Source organism: Nelumbo lutea, chromosome 2 (genome assembly GCF_056320005.1).
Source record: "Nelumbo lutea isolate HS-2025 chromosome 2, American lotus-T2T, whole genome shotgun sequence".
Taxonomy (NCBI): domain Eukaryota; kingdom Viridiplantae; phylum Streptophyta; class Magnoliopsida; order Proteales; family Nelumbonaceae; genus Nelumbo; species Nelumbo lutea.
The window spans coordinates 28,056,990-28,079,092 of NC_142685.1; the positions used below are offsets into that span (position 1 = coordinate 28,056,990).

General features: G+C 33.9%; 2 protein-coding genes across 3 annotated transcripts in view; one reads left to right on the plus strand and one right to left on the minus strand.

Moving 5' to 3' along the window:
• Window positions 1-6,655: 6,655 nt before the first annotated feature.
• On the plus strand, window positions 6,656-8,251 carry LOC148869446 (transcription factor MYB114-like). Of its 2 annotated transcripts, XR_016107405.1 has the most exons (4): window positions 6,663-6,824; window positions 6,933-7,062; window positions 7,212-7,676; window positions 7,791-8,251. XR_016107405.1 is itself a non-coding variant. In XM_088970702.1 (3 exons), the coding sequence occupies exons 1-3, from the start codon at window positions 6,698-6,700 to the stop codon at window positions 7,600-7,602; spliced, it is 648 nt and encodes a 215-aa protein (XP_088826828.1). In that variant the 5' UTR covers window positions 6,656-6,697; the 3' UTR covers window positions 7,603-7,769. The 2 variants fall into 2 exon arrangements, 1 of the variants encoding a protein (XP_088826828.1); XM_088970702.1 differs by lacking the exon at window positions 7,791-8,251 and having other exon boundaries at window positions 6,656-6,824; window positions 7,212-7,769.
• An 887-nt stretch (window positions 8,252-9,138) lies between these two features.
• Window positions 9,139-22,103, minus strand: part of LOC148869447 (RabGAP/TBC domain-containing protein) — a 32,328-nt gene continuing 19,363 nt past the window's right edge. The window contains exons 8-15 of the mRNA XM_088969910.1: window positions 21,987-22,103; window positions 16,251-16,310; window positions 15,828-15,926; window positions 15,611-15,733; window positions 13,599-13,730; window positions 12,981-13,130; window positions 10,333-10,433; window positions 9,139-9,713 (exon numbers count right to left, since the gene is read on the minus strand). Coding sequence (XP_088826036.1) covers window positions 9,389-9,713; window positions 10,333-10,433; window positions 12,981-13,130; window positions 13,599-13,730; window positions 15,611-15,733; window positions 15,828-15,926; window positions 16,251-16,310; window positions 21,987-22,103 — 1,107 coding nt within the window. The 3' untranslated portion in view covers window positions 9,139-9,388. The remainder of the gene's footprint in view (window positions 9,714-10,332; window positions 10,434-12,980; window positions 13,131-13,598; window positions 13,731-15,610; window positions 15,734-15,827; window positions 15,927-16,250; window positions 16,311-21,986) is intronic.

Genomic DNA, 22,103 nt, shown 5'->3' on the forward strand with positions numbered 1-22,103 from the left:
GCCACAAAATAACCGTTTAGCTTGGGAAACATTCACATCCCGTTCTGTTTCACCCTTAAGCCAGTTTTTGGCCAAAAACCATTGATTTGGTTAGTGATTGATTGATCCGGACAGTCAAACCATTAATTCGTTCAACCCATTCAATGGTTTTGACCATTTTATTTTAATTACTTTTTTAATATTTTATTTTTAAGTTAGAGTGACCGTCTATTTGAACTAGATGATCGAACGGTTGACTTAGAAACTAGTGGCCAAAACGGTTCTAATCCTGGATCAGTTTTTAAAACCTTGCAAAATAACATTTTCAATGAAAAGTGCAAAACCAATCATTTTCCTCCATTTGAATGCAACCAAAATAACCCTCAGGAAAAAAAAAAAAAAAAAAAAAATCAACCTTCTCCTTAAGGCTAAAGCTAGAACCAAAAGGTGAGATCTTATCAATTTGAAGTGCGTAGGTGGCAAAATCTTATAGACTGAAAACTTTCCCACAAAACTAGAAATGAAGAAAGGATTTCAGAAAAGCCCCAGGCTTTGCAACAGGAAAATTTTCTGGATCATTTACTCTTCCTCACTTGATTTACCTTTCTCAATGTCCAAGAATGGCGTGTGCATCTAATCATAATCATCTGAGACAATAGCGCACAAGTTACTTATTGAATGCAAATCTTCAGTCTTACCCATTCAAAATTCAATGACAGTACCATTTGGGCATCAATGAAAAGAGAATATAAAACTCTTCAATTGTACCATCACACAAAAACTAGTTTATACATCCCCGTTAAAGTCAAACCCTCACCAAATTCAATGATCAATAAACAGTTAGAGAAACCGAAGATGGATTCTACTTCCATAAATTTGATTATCTCTGCGAAGAAAAGTACCCTGATTCAGAGAATAGTGTTTCAACGATGGTTTGAATCCATATAAAGATGTGATAATCATGGCATCCACAATACTTTAGGCTGTCTGTGGTTGCGGTGCACTTTTATTTGCACCAGTACAAATGTATAGGAGTGTAAATGAAAAAAAAAAACGTAAAATTTTAGTTAATTTTGTTTTGAGTTTTATTTAATTCTTCTTTATGTCTTAATTTATTTTATTTATTTTACAATCAAACAAAATAAGCTAAAATTTAAAACGAAAATAAGTCAGAATTTACACTCAAAATATTTACATTGCCATAGTTTTACATCAGTACAAATTTATTTGCATTGCAACCAAATACAACCTTAATATATACATACATAACACCCCAAATACAAATAAAATATATATTATCACAGTACCAGACATCAGGCAATCTTTCCTTGGAATGAAAAAAGGAGAAAAGAATAAAGTAATCCTGGGTAATAATCTTTCTCAATTTAAACAGTGTAATTATTGAACCTAGTAAAGAAGATCTCTCGGATTATTTATAAAAAGTAGGGTGATCCGGTCCTTATAACCATCATTTGAGTAGATCTTCTTTTTATTTTGTATTTATGAGCTCTGACCATCTTGAAAATAGTTTTATATATAGAAAAATTGCCCGATGAAGCTGATCAAAAGGATGCTGATTAGGGCACATCTCTTTTTTTTTTTTTTTATAAAGGGTACATCTCTAGGTGAAAAGATTAAAGAAACCACTGTTTGAACAGAAAACATGGGAGTCTTGTTTTTTCAATTTTCAAACATGTAACTTTGTAGTATTGTCTTATGATATTTGGGTGTGCCCTGGTCCCTGGATGTGCCCCTATCACTTCCTTGGAAAAATGAGAAATGCGAGAATCATAAACTGGCCAGTTAGTTTATATCAATAATGCATGCACAGATGTATATGGAGCCACAGGTTCACTAAAGTATGGTTTGCTCTTAGTTTGTTTGGTTTGAACATCTGAGCAATCTCTCTTTAAGACAGGTTGTTGACTCCAAGACTAAAACATAGATATCGAGTTTATCGGTATCGGTGCATTTAGATATGTATATATAATGCACGTGATTAACGTTTTAAAAGAACTATTCGAAAATGGAATCGTGTTGACTATCGGTTTTTGGGTTGGTGGTCTGACTATCTAGTTCCAACGGATAATTCATTCTGATAAAAAAAGTAAAAATATATAAAAAATAATAATTAAAATAAAAATGACTAAAAATCGTTGAATGAGTCAACGGGTTGATAATTCGACCACCAGGGTCAATAGGATGTTGACTTTTTAATGGTTTTTGGCCAAATACCAGGCTTGGGGTAAAACACAATCGGTTGCCTGGATGATTTCCGGGCCAAACGGTCTAACCGTCCGGGTCAATGGTGGTTTGAAAACCATGCATGTAATATAAAAAAGAATTTAAAGTATTTAAAAAGTTTCACGTTTTTTCTCTAAACCATTAATAATTATAAAATAATAATAATAATAATAATAACAGATAAATATAAATCATATTGATATACCCAACTTTGGGTATTGGACTTGGACATATCGATAGCCTATCCTTGATTCTCTTCTCCAAAAAAGGGTTCAAGGCTATTTTTTGGGCCCTAGAGACCTTGATAAGCACTAGACTCCACCATAGGAGAGAAGAGTACTTAAAAGATGTGAGCAAGTAATGGGACAATGGGCATGCAGCTGAGGTGGAATCGGCCTTCCTCATGATTCACTGCCAAGTGGACCAGAGCAAATACAAATGAATCAATTAATCAATACTTTCTTTTGGTACATGCTACTACCACATGTGCACACACACATATATATTGTCTCATTTGCACTCATTTTGTAAATTTTGCATCTTAAAAATTGATTCTCACAATTCTCCTACCTTAATTCTCTCTCATTTAAAGTGGGGATTGCATCATTTTACTTTTTTTTTTTATTCCTAGACAAAAAGAAAAAAAAACTTCTTCTACCTTCATTCTCTTTTATATAAAATGGGGACCATATCATTATCCTTCCCATTTTACTCCTGCAAACAAACAAAACAAAGTAAACTTAAAACAAAAGTGAATCGGAATTTACAATACTCACCCCATTTGCACTCCCATGCATTTACACCATCTATTTGCATTGCAAACAAATGGAGCCATATTAGCAATTAAAGTCTGTTGGAAACTTTGAAACATGTGTTACAATCTAGAACCTGTAGTCCTAACCCCACATTACATTGGAGCTTTGCCCATGAGAAACTAGCTGCCAAAAGCTTTAACATTTTAACTCAGAAATATAAAATGAAAAGACTTCTTTCTATATGTGAAAAATGCTTTTAGGCTCAAATCTGCCCTATAAAATGGAAGGTGGAGAGATGATTATGTCCACCCTTAGCAAACCCAAATCACAAACTGATTTGGGTTGGCAGGGCAAGGGCCAGGGCCAGGCCCAGGCTGCTGCCCTATTAGCTTTCCTGTAGAAAACAGCCAAGTCACTCAGTGGGAGAAAGGAAAAGCTAAAAAGAGGAAAGGAGCCAAAAGATGAACCATGTCTATCCAAATTCCCAATTGAGCAGTAGTGTGGCTCCATGCCTCCATTACATATAAGGCTTTAATGTACATCAAAGGTAAGCTTCTTGTGACACTAGACAATCACTACAGTATGGAATAGTATCGATCCTCTGAACCACTTCACAGCTCACAGCCTCACACCATGTTTTGCGTGTCACATGGGGCTTTGGTGCAGGAATGATGGAGAGAGGAGGCAGGGGGTCACTCTATTACTTTAGGGAAGATTCGTAGGGCTTTCAGAAAGTGGCATATATTACTTGAATTGAATGCTTGGAAAGAAAGAATCACTACCCAAAAACTAAATTATGCCAGCTTAAAAGCCATAGCTTTTCCAGACAGATTTGCACCAGGACTGTGAGTTTGTGAATGTGTAACATCACATTCCATGTCTCAGACAGACCATATGTACAAAGAAAAGCTTCTTTTGCAGCTTTTGCCATTCTTAGAGCTTCAAAGCTCAGAGCTGTTCAAACCAATATTGGAAGACTGAACCCAAGCAAATCCCACTCAGTATTCTTCTCCATCCATGTACTCTCGTGATACAGCTCTTGGCTATACTTGAAAGGGTCCATGAAACTTTTGTCATCTTCTCTGCAAGTTCCAAAGTTTTGATTTTTGCTTTTGATGCTAAAAACATGAAAGAGAAACATGGGTTGTTGCAGAGCTTTCCAATGTAGCAAATAATAAGAATAATGGAGAAGATTTCTTATTACATTCATGAACGGCAATGGCAGATACCCATCATAACTTCTTAAAGGTGTATCTGCTTTTTGGTTCAAATGCTATGTTGCCCGACCCGATAACTGTTTTGTAATGATGAGAGTGGGTTTAGTGAAAAACCCAGGAAACTTCCACCGCCTAGTAAGTTGTTGTGACTTGTGAGGCTGAGAGGCTCAATCTCAAAAAGGGTTTCTCAGTCATTTTTTATGGTTCAAAAGAACACCATGGACGAGCGGTTCGGATCATCAAACCCGAACTTTTTGGCCCTAGAAAAGTTTGATTCTAGGTTTGCAACTATCGGCCCACCTACACGTGAGACATGATTCGTCTAACAACAACAATAACCCCTAGTAGTAATTAACAAGCCATACGAGAAGCTTTCTTCCATTCTAAACTTTTCATGTCTGTTATCTGGGGCTCATCATCAACAAATGGACCCATTTTCTGCGCATTGCACCATGTAATTAAACCAGTAAGGATATCCAACTTACATACACTGTTCATTGTTGTATAAACTATTGCATCCTTTGAACCTAAAGTAAGGCTATTGTTACAACCCATTTCATTAGTCTGTCAATACATATGCTATCTTAATTAATACCTAAAATTTTAGGTACCCTTTTAGGTCAGCTTCTAACTTTTATTTTGTCAAGGAGCTGATGAAAAAATTTTTGGGGAACATAGTGAGATAGTATGAGAATGAAATTGATCACTAGGGAGTACCCTATGGATGGAAGGTTTGAATTTGTTAGAAGGAAGGATAAAAAATATTAGACCAACATTGCATAGAACCCAGCTTCTATGCTCTAGCTATAGGCAGGCTTCAGGCTTGAAAGCTTGGGCCATACCCAAACAGATTACATTTGGACATTTAATTAACTCTGTTAGAGAATAGGGGTGGTCAGCTTTTGTGGAAAGCCTAGAAGAGACCCACATGTTTGCCATATCACAAAGAACTTTGGACTTTACTAGATTAATTTGTTAGGGGATGGGTCATGCATGGGAAATATCATTTTCCAAGCACGTGACAAGTTTCGGCTGATATGAGTCATAACAAAAGAAAGCCTACACTTTCAGGCTTTTGTATCCATTTAACCTTTCAAGAGCTAGTCCACACTCCACAGTGAGATTATAGAGCTGTAGCAGACTAGACAAACCTTTGGCCTAGCTATCTACGTTGCGCTCTCCCCTTGAATGCTTGAAAAGAAAAATCTTATGTGTTTGTGACCCATTTCTTTAGAATTTTAATTATATGTTGAGAATATCCTCACACAACTTCAGGTTTTTATATCCATTTAACCTTTCAAGAGCTACTCCACTGTGGGATTATAGAGCTGTAGCAGATCGAACATAAACAATATTTGGCCTATCTACGTTGGTTTTCCCTTGCATGCTTGAAAAAAAATTATGGGTTTGTGAGTGATTTATTTAGAATTATAATTATTATATGTTGAGAATATCCTCACTCAATGGTTTTAATCTTCTTTAAATCAAGTATACTTGGTGGAAAAAAAAATCAAAAAAGTTGACAGATATGAGTCAATTACAACAAGAAAGTGGGGAGGTAGCTTTGTTATTTATTGTTGGTGGTTTTTATTTTTAATATTTAAAGAAAACTGGGATGGGGTCTCTGAATTCAAGTGAGTAGAGATTAAGAATGAATGAACTGAGAGGATAGAATAGCTAGCTAGGAGGCTAGCTGCTTAGCTCTGCTGACACTTCTCTTTGTCATTTGTCCCTTTGCTTCCACTGAGGACGCCATTAACTTTAGATTTATGATGCATAAAGAAAGATGAATAAGATTAGAGGAATCAGATCATTATACGGAACCATTTCCTATGATATTTGACAAGGAATCTTAGTGTCATGGACCACATCCATGCATGGGACCCATAAAGAGCTACACTCCAACAACAAGGCTACAAAAACAAATAAGTAAATAAATAAAATCAAGGGTATTAGGAGTTGGGTATTGATATACCAACTATTTTAAGGCTGATAGTATACCTCCCAGATCATGGGGTGCACCATGATGATCAGATAACCTATATTGATTGGAAGATCGGATGGCTATCCTCAATAGTTCAATAAGGAAGGCCATCCAAGGTTAGATCCTATCCATAAAAACTGTGGACTCGACTTCCCTAAAGGAGTGTGAATTTTATCAGACTGTTCACCATGAATGGCTCCTTCACTTTGTATACATGAACATAATCTCTCACATCAAACTATGATAGTGCCCATGATCATGAAGTGTAAAATCTTTCAGTCCCCACGTTTGGAGAGAACACAGATTTGCTTTCAAAGGGCAAGAGAAAAGCTAAAGTGAAAGGCTGAAAGCAGTGTAGGACCCTTGCTTCAATCATTGAACATTGCTAATAGGGAATCCCATGCACGAGTAAAGAGCTCTTGGAAGGAAAGCCATCTTCACTTCTTCTATTTAAAGCATCCCATTTCCTATGTTGTCATACAAAGTATATTCACTCCTTTAGAGAGAGAGAGAGAGAGATGGAACGAGAAGGAACCAAGCAAGTGCTTAAGAAAGGTCCATGGAATCCAGAAGAAGACAGACTACTTAAGAAATACATAGAAACTCATGGAGAGGGAAAGTGGGCAACCGTTTCCAAGAGATCAGGTGATGCTCCCTCTGTTCTATTGATATGCAGGATTTTTTTTTTTTTTTTTTATATGAGTAGCTACTAATCAACTGTCCCAATTTTCCTCTTACTCTCTCTTTGGACAGGCTTGATGAGAGGAGGAAAGAGCTGCAGACTGAGATGGAAAAACTATCTCCGGCCAAACATTAAACGTGGAGGGATGACAGAGGAAGAAGAAGACCTTATCATCAGAATGCATAATCTTCTCGGCAACCGGTCAGTTGCTTAATTTTTCTTATGTTTCTCTTCGGCGGGTGATGAAGTTCTAGTCAGTTGGACTGGAATTTCTAAACAGGAGTACATTCATCCAATCTATAGCAGCTCTTATGAGTTGAAGAAATAATCTGTTTTTTTGGGGGGTGAAGGTGGTCGTTGATTGCAGGTAGGCTCCCTGGTCGAACTGATAATGAAGTAAAGAATTACTGGAACACCCATCTGATTAAAAAGTATCCTCAATGCAAAAAAGTGGTCTCCGACTCAAAGAGGAGGAAGCTCTCTCATTCAACCAATTCTCAACCCATTTGCAGCTCAAGTCCTAACAGCTCCACCATGAAACTAGACGATCAATGTGGTGACAAGGCAACTACCTCCTCCTCCAATGGCGTCAACAGAAGTACCGACAACGACGTAGAATCTCAGCTCTCTGCCGGCCAGGAGACAGTTGACGAGGACGATTTTCTGCTGCAACTAGAACCCAACATTTTGTTTGAATCTCAGTTCTATTTTCCTGAGGAATTCTATCCAGTCCTACTGTAGTCAGTTTGTTCAGGGAGGTGACTCATAATCTTCTACTTATATGTAACAGTCACTTCACTGTCCCCTCTGTTCAGGTTTGCACTTACTGTTAAACTATAATTATTCTGTGTTAGTACGTACTTTAATCCAGTTGCAATGGAAGTCTGATCAATAATCTGTGAATAAAAGATCCGTATCTCTCTATTCAGTGAAAATACAGAAATATCAACATAGAGCCACATGCATATGTACAACCATGAATCGGAGCTGCTGCTTCATGGCATTACTTCACTTTCATCAGTTCCCATTGGCAGGAGAACTAATGGCACTGGCACATCTATATCTCATGATACAGCTCTATGGTACGTATAAAACCGTACGTATCTACCTAAAGCCATGACCAAATATGGGTTGATTCATTCTGTTGTCTGACTCCAATCACTGAAGGATTTCAAAAGCCTGAATTATTTTAAAGAACACTTGAACTGTGTACTTTCGGAGATCCAACAGGTAGAGTGTAGAGATGCCGGTGAGAATTAGAACTTCTATTCTTTCTGAGAAATACCGAATCTAGTAGTCTACTATCGAGAATGGGGTGAAGTTTTGTCTTGTGATTTACGCCTGCAAATTGTAGATCAATTACTTTGAAATCCTAATTCCAAGCTTTTTTCACTGGGCGACTGATACAGGAAATCTGCAGCATAACATGACATGTGCACAAGAGTTTCCTCAACCTAAACCATTGAGCATTTGAGCATATGTTTCACCCTTGAGGCACATCGAATTGTGGCTGAATTCAATGACTTCATTGTTAAATTGCTAAATCAGTTATAAGGCTGCATTTGGCATTCCTTATTTTAAAGACTTATCTCCTTTTTTGCTGTTAAAAACTCAGTGTTTATAGGGGCAATCTAACTGCAAAAGGAGATAAGTCGAGTGTCAAATACAGCCTAAGTAGGTTGCGAACTCCTTAATGGATGAAGCTGAGTTAGGTTGATTACTATGTTGTTATCCACTAGAAGACAAGTGGATAAGTCAAGTCTACCCACTTCGTCCCTTGTCAAACGTCTCCTACGTCCCCTAAAGTTTGTTGGTGTATCTGTTCGAATGATCCGGAGAGTGGGCCTATGAGGATCTGAACTTATACTACATTTCACAAAAACAACCACAAAGAATGATAGTTTTAAGCATTTGATTAAGCGTATCTAATCTGCACACCAAGAGAAGGAAGCGAGATTGAGAAAAACACTAGGGTTTTCTCCATTGTGAATTGTTTTTCTTGTGAGTTCCAAATAAATCAATACCATATGATTTCAAAACAAATTGATTCTCAAAACAAAAGCACATATACCATGTTCTTGATTGTATATGTATTTTTCATTTCCAAAACCAAAACCAAAAATATGCTTTTTTTTATTTAAAGAATATCTTTTCATCTACTTGTTTAATATCATGTTCCATAAATCATGTAAACATCTGTACTACAAAATTCGTTTTTGTTTTTAAAATCATTATTTTGATGGCAAACCAATTTGTTCTTCCTTCTCAAAACGAAAGTACAGTTCAAGAATGTCTTTTTATGTTTTTTGCTAATGTGACAATTTCAAAAAAACAAATGAAAATTACATTATATTACATGATAAACTCCAAGTACCCAAAGAACAGGAACTCTTTTTTCAATTACAATAGAAATATAGAAATGTATGAAGTTGAACACGAGTTCATTTTACAAGTGATCAATTAGAATCTGGGCGTATATTCTTTCAGGATACTACACAGAGCGACCTTCCAAAGAACAGGTATTTTTTTAGTCATCATCTTGTTGAGGGTACAGTGAACCAGTGTCTTCAATGGGCAAGGATGGCGGGGTCCCAGGTGGAATGCAAGCTTCACCGTTCTCGCCTGCACACATGCACAGAGCCTCTGCATCCTTGAGAGTTGCATCAAGATCAATATGGCCACTTAGCTCATTAATGAACTTCAAGACCGTGTCAAAGTCCATCTGGTCTCCCATTATCTTCTTGCGGTATCTCTTCAGGATTGCAACACATACGTACAGGTGAAGATGTTCAGATAAATAATGTGTCCAAAGTACCTCCCACAAGAGCATTATTTTCTCGTATTCAAATTCCCTGTAAAATATGTAGCAAGTATCAGAGTAAAATCAAACTAATACTTTAGGTTCACACAATTTACTATTTCGCTTTTCACAAGAAAAGAATAGACAATTGAAAATAACATAGATCAAACTGAATTAGAAAATCAGGCATTATTGATGCAACAATTAACTTTTACACATTCTTCAAGAGCAGAAATGCTATCACCCTGTAAGCTATAACAAAGCTCAAGTTCCTTGGCAGAGACCTATATAATATCCACACGCCTCCATTTTAATGATTCAAGCTAAACAGAGGTGGAAAATGCCCACGGTAACAGATTTGAATTTTATAACCTTGCTTGATAGAACAAAAAAATTTACATGTTTTCCATTTGCAATTTTACAATTATATAAGACCTTCACCATGAAATTGAGGCAGTAGTGAAGACTTGTCCTTCATGTTACAAGTACATAGGGATCAGACAAAGGCTCAAATTATAAACACATTTGATAAGAAAGAAGGCTACTAGGGATTTTATGCAATGGATACATAGAAGCACTATGTTTTTCATGTAACAAAAACTCGTATCACAGCAATAAAAAGTAATCAACAAGTAAATCCAATTGGCGCATTTCTTAATAGTTTCACTTGCCTCTTGAATTGTATAAGAACCCAGCGAAAACAAAAGAAGTAGTTCAAGCAATCCTTTTGCTTGAAATAATTGTGCAATGGACTGTCTAGCAACTCCACCAGCTGCAATAGTCAAACAATGCTATAACATTAATAAAAAGCACATATTCCTGAGAAAAATGTAGATATAGCTGACTAGACCAATGAACACTCATGTAGGAAAAGCACACACAGACGCACACACATGAAAGCATGTATAACTATTTCATAGGATCAATTATGGCGCACTTAAATCCAGAAATATCCTTGACAGAAGAGTCATGAAACTGCAGTCTAACTAAACAAATTCTGTAATTGCAACTAGATATTGGAGGGGTTGTTTGGATAAATGACAGTACACGTTAAAAAAGAAAGCATTTCTGGAAACACAAATCAAAGATGCCAAGAATCCTAATCCGGTATGACTTCCTAAGTGCAAATTAGCAATTAGATCATTGCACCAACTAATCTAGTGCTTATTAATTTAACAATAGGTGCCGGCCAGCATATAAACCTAATTCTTTTTTTATCGGCATATATAAACCTAATTCTTTTATTATTTCAATAAAAGTCATCTGTTATCCATCAAAAATAAATTAATGTTACGAAAAACCCAAGAAAAGCATATTCGAATGGCACCTAAAATAAAAGTAAAACAGAGATAAAGAGAAGTACAGAGAACACACAGATTTACGTGGTTCGGCTTATAGCCTACGCCCACGGGCGAAGGAGGAGCAGAAATCCACTATGTAGTCAACAATGGAGAAGAAATACAGAATTGTGCACTCACAACCTCACTAACAGAAAACCCTAAAGAGAAGCAAGTGCAGAGATAAAGAGAGTTGTGCACTATGTAGTCAGAAATGGAGAAGAAGTTGTGCACTCACAACCTCACTCACAGAAAACCCTAAATCCCAAATGCACCCCAATGTCTAACTCTTCTCTCCCAAGACAAAAAAGAAGTATACAAGAGAGAAAACCCCCGATATACATAACTCTTCACATTCGGTACGGACCTATATGCTGAATATGGATCAAGTCCTAGCGGCCCAAGCCCTACGCTTCCACCACAAACCACTATGAAATTTTGCCTTAGGGTTTTTCTCAAATTATTTCGGAGCGGATTCATGAAGCGGGTCGCTACAAAGAATTCAAGGCACAAACATAACAATTAATAATAGGTTTTCCCAGAGCAATATAGACTAATAAAGCATAGTGGTTGCATAAAATTGTCATCCCAATTGCACTGTATGTCTAATATACTTGCATAGTTGAACATGTGATTTCTCCAAGAACAAAAAAATTAAAAGTTTACCTGATAATATTTAAAATAAATCCAAAGTGATTTTGTAAGATTCTATCTTTTAAGGATATTCTGAACAATTAGGAAGTAATTTTGTACATAAAAGCCACTTTAAGTCATAAAATTACCTTCATAAAGAATACTTCCCTGGATTACCAAAAGATATCTATTTAAATTTCCTACTTTAAGATCAAGAATTTAAAATTAATGATGTTTGGTCAAAATTTTTAGAATATGGTACCGAGGAAAGCTATATTGTTTAGTGACAGACCAAAAACCATATCTATGACCACATACCATATGAAGTAAACCAATCCTAGTCAGCTCATATCTAGATCAACTTTGACTTACACTCAGGCTCCATTTAGGCTCATGATGAGCAAAGGTTACAACTTACGAGTTTAGTCTAAGATGGAGTTAGCTCATCTTCAGTCAAGTCCAGTTGCAATATTGGGTCCATTAACACCCAAAAGACTCAAAATTTGCAATACCATATAACCCAAAATCCAAGGCCCAATAGCCCCGATTTGGATAAAGAAATGAAAATTAACAATAAATTAAAATATTTACATGAACATACCATTATAATATATAGAAGAATCAATACCACCATAGTTCAGCTTAAGTTCTTTAAAACAATTTGGCTTAATGCTCAGGTTAATTCTACCAATTGGTGTACAGTGGACCGATTGGTATAGCTGATTCTACCAAGGCAGAAGTTTGCTGTACTTACAGGGATCCGATTAATCAACAGACTGGACATTCAGAACCTCTCCATTGAAGGCAACTCAGCAAACACCATAAAATGGTTAGGAAAGCAGGAGGCTGGACCATGGAGACTCAGCCACTTTCTGGCAGAGGCAAGGGACTTATTGGCTTCTTCAAATGCAAATCTGTTCTGGATTACAAGGGAATTTAATGCTATTGCAGATGAGTTAGAAAAACTAGGTTCTCTTCTAGAGAAATTATACTGTGATAAGCTTCCTCCTGTGTAATTTTTAGAGGTCTGACCCCTGTTTGTTTTGTACACCTCCTTGTGTACCCCTCTCTTTTTTCAACGAATTCAGTTACTTTTCTCAAAAAAAAATGCTCAGGTTAATTCTCAAGCCACAAAACTGATCAGCCAAGCCAACCTGGCATCTATTCATTGACAGCCCTAGTTGAAAAATCAAGACTATGATATTTCTAAGAAATCATGGCATGTCCGAAACTCCAAATAAAAGTGCAAGAAAAACAATATGATGGAGCATAACATGTTTGTAATACAAGCTCTCAAGCATAAAATTAGATGCCTGGTGTGCACAAAAAGATTTAGTCATATCACAGACCTTTGATAATGCAAAGAGCTGGGAATGCATTCCATTTTGGTCACGGTTAAAATTGGGACCAAGACGCTCCATCAGCGCAACGAAACACCAAAATGACTCAGATTCATCCTTCATTACATATAATATTGGAGACAAGAGATCACTCATACCCTATAAAATTGGGAAAAAATAAACCACGATCAACTGAATGACCAAATCCGAATGGCAAGATTATATATAGAATAATTGAGAGAATAGCCCAATGATTTATCGCAATTGATAAAATTAAAAAAATATGCCCAAATGCAAGTAACAATATCTGGACAAGAAAGTTGAAACTAGGCAGTATTAGAGGGTAGGAGAATAAAAGAAATGGAAAAGTTAGAGAAAACAGAATTTTAAGAAATAATATAAACTTCAATGGAGTTAGTTATCCTTAAAAAAGTATATATTATATACACATATACATTCATACATAAATATACACATAAATTTGGATCGATAGCTAAACATTGTGCAATCATTCACTGTTGCACTAATTTGCTTATACTAAAACAGGAGAATTTATAGTCATTAACAGAATAATCTATTATGTAACTTTAAAACACTTGGTCACTACCAATATGATCAAGCACTTACTTGACAATAACCAAGATCAAAGTTGTAGAATGAGTACGTCAGAAGTATGTCATGTAAAAGCACCACATTTGTATTGTCATCTCCATCGTAGAAAGAAATAGATCTATCGGTTCTTACCTTGGAACATAATAAAACATGTAATTAACAGCTTATAATTTAATCCTGACTTATCCTTGGAATATTATTGAACAAGTTAAAAAGGTATATGGATCTATAAACAAGGTTACAGTTAAAATAATGAAAATGCATGGCCGGTGTCCAAGATTACAGAATCCATGTAAGGACACAAAAAATTAACAATGTCACTTAAAAAAAAAGTCACTTTCATGGCATCCCAAAATTTCTTAATTGCATAGTAGTAAAAATAATCTAACTTACCAAAAAAAATTCTTTTTTCATTACCATACCTCAAACTTCAAGGCAAAAGGTTACAGATATCAGCAGAATCACTACTTGGAATTTCAAATAACATAACAACTACTTGAATTTCAAATAACATAAAAAACAGTGCTGACCAATTCAACAAACTTTCCCATTTTATTTTGAAGTGGGTTTTGTTGGAAATTAAATGGGCCGTTGCATGGCCCATGCACGTGGCATCAGCTAATGAGAGCCTGTGACATGCATCCTCACCCGAGGCACTTTGAGGTGCATGCAAGCTAGTATGTGGTCCCCCTTGATGTGTGTCCTCACACAAGGAAATTCTGGGATCTGTAGCCCTAACTTACAACGCTCAAAAATATTCAGGAAGCCATGCAAATTTACATGGCAACCCTTGGTTATAAATAGGGAACTTGGTCTCCTAAAAAAGGACTTTTGGCCCTCATTCCTTTTCATTCCCAGCTCTTCAGAACTTCAGCTCTCACCAGCATTCTCTTCCCAACCTTCAAAGCTCACAAACTTACCTTAGCCTATTGGTTTACAATATGAGGCCTAAATACAATTCTGTATTAGGACCTACGTGTGGGCCTATGGTTGGGAATCAGGTGGGGGTGCCCCGTCCAGATAACCTGTAAATGCAAATATGCTGACAGTAGCAGAGCTCAGGGATGCATCAGTTGCACTTACTTTGCTCGAGTGTTCTATTTAATTTGATTTCATTAGAATTTCATTCTTAACTCTAAGTTTTATCTTGACAAATTGTCTATTACTCTGAGATTGGTTATCTTGCAACCCAATTTCACTATATTTAAGGTTTTTCCATTTTGGAAAGTCTATAAATAATAAAATGGGAATTTTGTGGTTTGCCCCACCTCATAAATTTTTATTGGTCTTCTGGTTTTATTTACTAAAACCCCAACCTATGATACAGTACTCCCCCTCCCCCCGTATTTTGATATATTCCTCCACCTGTCAGCTGTCACCATTCTCAACTGTACATATTTTATGAAGTGGGGAAATCAATAAAAACCCCTAATAAAATTATACAACCAAAACCTGAGAACTGAGCTAAATGAACCACTAGAGAAGGATATAATAGCTCTACTTATACAGGATGAGCTGTCCTATAATGGATTCCTTGAGTCTTTCCTTTAGGTAAACCATACACAATCTTATTGGCTGATCTAGGAATCCATACTACAGCATTTTCAATCTGGAAGCAAGATCTCAAAGGTACTGCTGTTCATTCTGGTCTTCAATTCTAAATGAATGCAGTGAGCTTAGTTTTCTTCACTTCAAAGAAAAGCTGGGATAAACCATTATCCAAGACATCAATTTCTCTCCTTGGTTATAACTACCATGACTAAGTCAAACAGATGCATTCATATAAGAAACTTGAAAAAAAGGTAGGAGTACATCCAACAAAGTAGGGTGTGCAAGCATTATGCGGTGCCATACTTGGAGCAAAACAGAAGAGTGAAGTGTAGTGAAAGGTGTCATCTTTTATTTTCTTTTATGATCCATAATGATAGATTTTCTGAAGCAGATTATTTTGCAGAATCTGATATTTGCTCTAGATGCCAACTTAATGCACATAATAAAATGAATGTACAATTAAAAATACTTCAGATACAATAGTGAACCTGCCACTGGTGCTTTATTGTCTCATATTCTGATTTTTTAATTGAAGCAAGATACTCCCTCTCAGCATATGTTGAATCATATTTATGGTACCCCAACAAAAATTTCCATATCTGTAACCAACAAAACAATTGTCAAGTTTAGCATGAATTCAAAAAGGGACAAACATATGAGAAAGAATCTGAACAGAGACACACAAATACAGACCTCATTCCGTAGTTCATGCTCAATTCCCCCATAAAATATTCTCTTTTTTAGAGCCTTTGAATCCATAATTCTTCCTTCATTATCCAAAAAAGTGGTCCACTGCATAGGACCCACTGGTAAGTTTAAGAACTTCCATGTTTGCAGAAATTTCCAGGCCAGAGCAAAAATATGACACCAGTAACTCAATTTATATATGAAATGCAATGCTAAGCATACAAATTTGATCTCTTGCATGCCTCAGATATGCAACATACACCACACATCAGGAATTAAGATGGTGTCAATAATTTTCCTCTTTTTTTATCAATTGCTAAAACCATCCCATATATTACCTGGTGGATTTATAATCCATGATTTTATGACTAACAAATTGATAGTGTCAATAATGGAAACATACTGGAACTAAGGATAGACAACCCATACCTCTTCAGGTCCTAAAGGAGGCTGTCGTGGTTTCCCCCACACAAGTGCCAACTTATCAAACTGCCAAAAGACAACAAGACGATACAAATAATTTGATCTGAAACAGAACACAAGGAGTTCCAAGGATCCATCACATGTAAAAAGAAGAAGAAAATTTACTTTTTTTAAGAAAAAAAAAAAAAGAACCTTGAAACAAACTCAGTTTAAAACACCTGTATAAGTGTGCAAAAGTCTTCCATCAGAAAAGGTATAATAAACCACCTGAATGCTTAACAATTGCACTCATAACCATCATCAGCAAAGTGCCATTCATCTAAAACACTATACATTTTGCTCTAGTACTAGAAATTCTATGTTGAACCAACTAAATGATCAACCATGGGAAACACACCCTTCAGAAAAAAACTATTCTATGAAAAGTACATATTTTAATTCTCTCAACATGTCCAGCTCCAACAAAAGTTTTATATCTTTGCCTTTATGTCTTCCTAATTTCCTAAAATCCTAATTCTCCGTTCCCAAGTAATCACTGCCCACACAAATTTCTCTCCTTAACAAATTATAACAATCCACAAATTCAATTGGCAATAGAAGTCACTCTAAAAAACACAAGTTTTTACTGGAAGAGCATACACTCATTGTGCCTTTTAGGAGAATACTTTGCCACTTTTTGTATTTTATTTTCTTTTCTTGGAAAGAAATGAAGTTCAACCCAGTGCTTTAAAACAAGGATCAAAATATTAATATGCTATGCCCGGTATCATATCTGTATTGATGGACCCCAAAACGCATGGATACACTGACACAATAAAATATTGGAGGTTTATAAGCATCCTTATAATGCTTATAAAATAAAAAATGAAAGAAACAATGGATACTGGCCATATCAATACACACTGATACCCACTTGAGAGTATCGGGTGTATTGATATTTTGATCCTTGTTTTAAAACCCAACCTGAAGGTTGGACCATTTCCCCTCTTGTTTAACGGGTCAGCAGATCAACCTTCCAGCTCAATGGATCAATCAATAATCTCATCAATATAAAACATTCAAAAAAAAATGGTATAAAAACACAGTAACCCCCATAAGGGTAAGAGGGATCAACAGGCCATTGATCAAGTCATCTGAACCGGGATTGTAACTGGGTCACTGCTCTAACCAGACAGGTCAATGACAAATTGAAAACAGTGGTTCAACCAATACTGTGTATTTGAGTCTTTAACAGTATTCTGCTATTTCTTTTACTCTTTGTGAGGACCCAAAAGAGTATTTTAATACACATACAAAAATTGAAAAGCAGAAGTAGAATTTTTTTTCTTTTTATTCTAATCACAATATATATTTGTACAGAAATATATGCAATTTTTTTCTTTAAACACAAAGAAACAAGTATCATATGCATTTCAGTTTTTTGAACTGAAACCATATTAAATCTGAGTTTCTACCCTGCTGTTCAAGGTTCAAAGTATTGGAAAAGCTAAGTGTATCGAAAAGACAAATTTAGACAGATCAGAGATACACCTTGGATACACATGGATACAAACGAAAAATTAAAATACGCATAGAAAAGCATGAAAACACTATAGACCCTCCACTAAATCACAAAATACATAAATAACATTAAATAGAAGGCCTAAATGAGATATATATGCATAAAAATCACATGCTTTACCGATTTTTATGAAAAAAAAGGGAAATTGTCAAAAACTCACCATGAGTTTCAGCATTTCTCTTAAACTCACCACAATTTTTCAAAATGTCTAAAACACACCGTTGTCACTAACTTGATGTTAAAGAGACTAACAGCTATTAATATATTACCATTTTAACCTTCATAGAAAAATATAAAATATATACATATATTTTAATATTTAGATATGACAAAAAAAAGGAAAAAGTTCAAAAAATATTTTCAAATATAAAATACATAAAAACACAGAAATTGGAAAAAAAATATAAAAAATTACAGAAATTTCACACAAAATAAAAAGTCATTTTCAAATTATAGAAACTATAGAATTTGGAAAACAAAATTAGAAAATAAAAATTGTAGAAAAAACACCAAAAATTATAGAAAATCACAGAAATTGCAAATAAATAAAAAAATAAAGAAAATTTTATAGATTGTAGAAAATAGAAAAATGTAAAAAAAAAAAATTGACAAATGAAAAAGACCCTTTTCCTCTAACTCACCATTCAAGGGTGATTTGGTCATAAAAATTGTTATTTATGCTGATATGGACACCTCTGTTAAGAAACGTTAATGGTGTACTAACGGAAGGTGAGTTTTGGAAAATAAAAACTTACTGACAAGGTGAGTTTTAGAAGTTTTGAAAAGTTGTGGTGAGTTTAAGAGAAATGCTGAAAAGTCATGGTGAGTTTTAGACAATTTCCCAAAAAAAATATCATAATCAACATACGGGAACATAAGGGTATTCTCTAATAAGGTTATAACTACAAAATATAACCCTAATAATTATTTAATGAAACATTTTCTGTAACTTTTTAAACAACTATTTATTTATTATTCAAACAATTATTTTGTTTTTTATTCCAAAAATTATAACAAAAATAAAAAAATAAATAAATATGTAACAAAAAATAACTCTATGGATATGATAGATCATCCATAGATTTACAACATAGTAAATATTATGGTTAAATCAAGGATTAAAATATCGACAAGATACACCCGATACAAAGCATATCATATCGGTATCGGTAGGGAAGGGTATGAGATACGCCATGACTAGCACTGTGTCATACAAGTCGTGCATACCGATCCAATACGCCACCGTATCGGTGTGTGTCACACAGTATCGGTCGATACGCACTAATACAGAAGCGTATCGAACTCAAGTTTAACAAAAAAGTGCTTCACTAGAAAAAGGGATTTAACATGATTCAATCCCTAAAACCCAAGTCACCTAGCGTCCAGGAGCATAAGGATCTTAACCATCAAGCCACCTCCTATTTCGTGATAATAAGTGAAATAAATTATCTTTTATAAAAATTAATTCTTACATTTAATCTAAACAAATAATATATTCAATAACTCCAAGTACAAATTAAAAATAATAATATTCAAAATTATTATTATATAAATCAATAAAATAAATAATTTATCAAATCCACATATATACAAATGATTTTTAATTTCAATAAATTTATACAAATAAAAATATTATTAACAAAATAACTATTTTAATACTTAGAACTATTTATGTATACTTGATAAATTATAATAATTATTTTATTAATTATTAATTATTAATTTAATTTACATTAAATAACAATTTATTTATTATTTACAAAGATAAAATATTGTTTACAAATATAAAAATTAATTTTTATTTTAAAAAACATAAAAATAAAAATAGTAATAATGGAATAATTATTTTAGTAATTAAAATTTATGAATTTTCATATGATATGCATCTTCAAAATTTTAATAGATTCGATATATTTTAATTTAAGATTATATATTTTTATAAATTATTAATTGATATTTTCATTTACATTTTATATAAACATATTTATTGTTTACAAAAATAAAAGCATTATTTACTGAACATTTACAAATTAATTTTTAGTTAATTTTTTTGTTGATGTTAAAATTTGAAAATAGTAAATAAAAATAATTGATATAATAATTCAAATATAATGGTTGCTTATGTTTTGTGCCTTGGATTTTAATAAAAACAAAAATTGATGCATCATCAATAAAATTGTATAATATCTATTCATCTTATATCAATAGTAATATATTTCTTCATATATACCATTAAATTATACAATTCCTATGTATTTATGAATTATTTATAGTTATTTTGACACTAAACTTGAAGTTATTAATATAATTATTGAATTTGTATGCATTTCCTTAGCGTATCCAAGCATTTCCATATATGCCCATATCTATATATGTATCCAAGTTGTCCAATATGATACCCGATACCGATACTTTAATCCTGGGGTTAGATCACACCAAAAAATAGAAAAAATAAATAAATATTTTTATTCTAAAAGTTAAAAAAATTAAAAAATAAATATTTCACAAGAAATTTCAATAGATCTATGAATATGGTAAATCATCCATTGATCTGAAACATAGTAAATAGTTATGGTTAATCACACAAATAATTAGAAAAATAAATAAATATTTTTTATTCTAAAAACTACAAAAATATTAAAAAAATAAATATTTCACAATAAATTTCAGTAGATCTATGGATATAGTAGATCATCCATAGATCTACAACACAATAAATCTTTATGTTAGACCATACTGAAAATGAAAAAAATAAATATTTTTTATTCCAAAAATTACAAAAATAAAAAAAAGAATATTGTATAAATAATTTCAATAAATCTATGGATATCGTAGATCATCCATAGATCTATGACATAATTATCCTTCATGGGTAGATTAACCAAAACTATAAAATTCTTTTTTTGTTATTTTATATTTTTCTGAATTTACTTAAAAAATTACATAGATCTATTTAAAGCACAGAAAAATATAGGATTTTCAATACAAGGAGAGTATATCAATGTATATAAAAGCATTTCCAATCATCAAAACAAAAACAAAAAAAAACACAAAATATTGCAACATATTATCAAATAAATTGAAAAAATACCTATTATTGCAATTTTTGAAAAAAGTTAAAAAAACTTTAAAAAAATGATTTTTGGAGGTTGTTTTTGGGTATTTTTTAACGATCTTGCATCCCAAGAATGTGTAGGGATGATATGGTGAGTTTGGGATAGAAAGCAGGCTTTTGGAGAGAGTTAGAAGCCTTCTTTCTCAAAGGTTTTTTAATCCGTCTTTTGCCTATATAGGAAAGTCATACTGTATCAGCCAATACACCCTGATACGACTACGATATGGTCACGATACACCCTGATACGGTCACGATACGGGGTCAGCACGAGAAGAAGACAAGATACAAAGGATTTTGTAGTGTTTCCCGTGCCAACCCCTTAAGGATATGATATGTATCAGTCAATACAGGCTGATACATTGCGAAATTTTGAACCTTGCTGCTGTTTTTTCCCTTTCCAGAAGGTCTAAAATGTTCCTTTTGCAGAAATCACTTGGGGAAAGATGTGGACAGAGAGATTTTATGTTGAAATTTCATAGGTGTCAAAATTATAGGAATATTTATTGATTCAATCACTTAATTACAGAACTTGAGAAGTAAAGCATGTAATGAGACTCACCACAACTTGGTCAAGCAGTATAGAATTCAATCTGGAATCCTACAGCACATCAAATCAACTGATGTCATCCCATTTGGGCTCTTAGTTGAACCTTTATTAGCATTTAGTTGGGCCATGTGATCACTAGAAATTTCCATGACCAAGTGACCATTTCATAAAATGTATCCTATATAATATCCTAAGAAATTATGATAACAACAAGCTTAAAACTTATTAAGCATGTCCATTGCAACTAGATCACCTCAATGTTCCATAAATAATTCTCACATCTTCCCTATACACTTATACAATATATAAATAGTGCTTACATTTATGAAGATGAAGGATCATAACCAGTTACCTATATTCTAGTTAAAATGCATAAATTATGACTCTAGATCAGAAGAGAAAATAAGCTCTCTTTGATGTCTTTATAACCTAGTGTTCCAAATTTATTAAAAACATCATACTCAAAACAAAACATACAGCCATACTACTTAAATAAAACTAAAGGCCCCTTCCAAATACCTCCTTACAATTGACAAGCTCAAAAGTTCCCACTTTGGTGGCAGCTTCTTCACCATGGTTTTGTTTCTTACATGGAATTTTCTGTTTAACAAGGGCAGAGGTCTGCATCAGACAGTC

Coding starts and splice junctions, on each gene's coding strand:
- LOC148869446 (XM_088970702.1), top strand. CDS start 6,698: ATGGAACGAGAAGGAACCAAGCAAGTGCTTAAGAAAGGTCCATGGAAT. Junction 6,825..6,932: donor AACCGTTTCCAAGAGATCAG/GTGATGCTCCCT, acceptor CTCTTTGGACAG/GCTTGATGAGAGGAGGAAAG. Junction 7,063..7,211: donor CATAATCTTCTCGGCAACCG/GTCAGTTGCTTA, acceptor TGGGGGGTGAAG/GTGGTCGTTGATTGCAGGTA.